The sequence below is a fragment of the Puntigrus tetrazona genome, chromosome 3 (assembly GCF_018831695.1).
Source record: "Puntigrus tetrazona isolate hp1 chromosome 3, ASM1883169v1, whole genome shotgun sequence".
NCBI classification, from domain to species: Eukaryota; Metazoa; Chordata; class Actinopteri; order Cypriniformes; family Cyprinidae; genus Puntigrus; species Puntigrus tetrazona.
This window is the reverse complement of record NC_056701.1, coordinates 8985040-8986956: the sequence shown is the minus strand read 5'-3', so window position 1 is coordinate 8986956 and position 1917 is coordinate 8985040. Positions and strand designations below refer to the sequence as shown.

Here is a 1917-nt window from a genome sequence, read left to right as displayed (position 1 = left end):
TTCTTTAGTCTTACAGNGGTACAGAAAGTTAAAAGAGTTTTATGTTAAATGTGTACTTGTGTGCTGGGTTTCAGGGCTTTGGAGTGTTTGTTGACTTACTTTGTTTCTCTTGACTGATGATTGGCTGCACGGGCACCTGTTCCACCCAGGGCACACCAGAACATGAAGGGTCCTCACACGTCCCAGCAGCAGTGTTACATTTCTGACCATGAGGACAGCAGTGGATGAAGTCGTCACAGCACACAGCCTACAGAACAAAAGAGAGAGACAGAGAGAGCTAGATAGATCTACATCTGTTTTTTCTTACATTTTCTGTGGATGATGCATATAACGTTGTTTCACGTGACCCAAGATTGAAACTTAGCTGGTGGACCTTTCCTTATTCTATCCCTCCTACTTACTATTATTACTAATTGCTATAAAAGGCAAAATGCCAAAATATAAGTATATAAACAGAAAACCTAAAGACCCCCCAAGCATTCCCAGTGCAAACAGTAGAGAGAAATTCTTGCAGAAATGTAATGGCTAAGCTAATTGCACAGAGGGTACAATGAACTGATTCTGTATTAGATTTTCTATTAGGTAGGTGATGTACCTGTGGCAGANGAGAGCTAGATAGATCTACATCTGTTTTTTCTTACATTTTCTGTGGATGATGCATATAACGTTGTTTCAGGTGACCCAAGATTGAAACTTAGCTGGTGGACTTTTGCTTATTCTATCCCTCCTACTTACTATTATTACTAATTGCTATAAAAGGCAAAATGCCAAAATATAAGTATATAAACAGAAAACCTGAAGACCCCCACAAGCATTCCCAGTGCAAACAGTAGAGAGAAATTCTTGCAGAAATGTAATGGCTAAGCTAATTGCCCATAGGGTACAATGAACTGATTCTGTATTAGATTTTCTATTAGGTAGGTGATGTACCTGTGGCAGANCACACCTGAATGCACCGAAGTCACTAGAAAAGGTAAAGACAGTTTAAGACCAAATAAAACAGTAGTTTTATACCATGTCTATGTGTGCTGGATTCAGTGCTTTGCTCTACCTTGTGTAACAGCCCCATCCTGACTGCTGATTGTTTTGACAGGCAGCTTCTCGAACCAGAGCTGAGATCCTGAAGAGTCATCACAAGACCCAGCAGCAGTGTTACATGTCGTATCATGAGGACAGCAGTGGATGAAGTCGTCACAACACACAGCCTATTGCAAACAACAAATGCACACCTGTTGCTTAACCCAACACACAATTCTGCATTATGATTGGTTATTTTTGGGTGATGTACCTGTGGCAGAGGACAGCAGGCCCATTCTCCCTCTTTAGTCTTACAGCATGTGCTTCCATCTGGACAGGCCGCTGTGTCATTACAGGGGACATCAGAGGCTGAATATAAAGAAGACAATGACAGAAACCCTTTGAGAAATGGTACTACTTGTGTANCAACACACAATTCTGCATTATGATTGGTTATTTTTGGGTGATGTACCTGTGGCAGAGGACAGCAGGCCCATTCTCCCTCTTTAGTCTTACAGCATGTGCTTCCATCTGGACAGGCCGCTGTGTCATTGCAGGGAACGTCAGAGGCTGAATATAAAGAAGACAATGACAGAAACCCTTTGAGAAATGGTACTACTTGTGTACACATATATAAAACATGCATGTATGGCCAAATTTGCACAAACTCTTTGGTAGTACACCAGGCAGGCTAGTCATTTGGTTGCCAGCAGTAGTGATTTGTCTGGTTGTAGTGAGTTCAGCTTCAGCTCCCATTTCTGCAGCTTTGGAAGAATAAGGGCAAAGACATGAAAATGCTGAATTTCATTGGTTGAATTTATCATAAAAATTAGTAACTCTCTTGGATAATAGCCTACGTTTGTGATCTTCCCATTCAGCTCTAAGACGAGCAGGGAACTT

General features: G+C 41.4%; 1 protein-coding gene across 1 annotated transcript in view; it reads right to left on the bottom strand.

The window, feature by feature from the left end:
- The window catches only part of LOC122341292 (progranulin-like), an 8220-nt gene that overhangs the window by 1854 nt on the left and 4449 nt on the right, over nucleotides 1-1917 (bottom strand). The window contains exons 9-11 of the mRNA XM_043234662.1: nucleotides 1686-1781; nucleotides 1490-1587; nucleotides 208-247 (exon numbers count right to left, since the gene is read on the bottom strand). Of these exons, the coding sequence (XP_043090597.1) occupies nucleotides 208-247; nucleotides 1490-1587; nucleotides 1686-1781 (234 nt within the window). The remainder of the gene's footprint in view (nucleotides 1-207; nucleotides 248-1489; nucleotides 1588-1685; nucleotides 1782-1917) is intronic.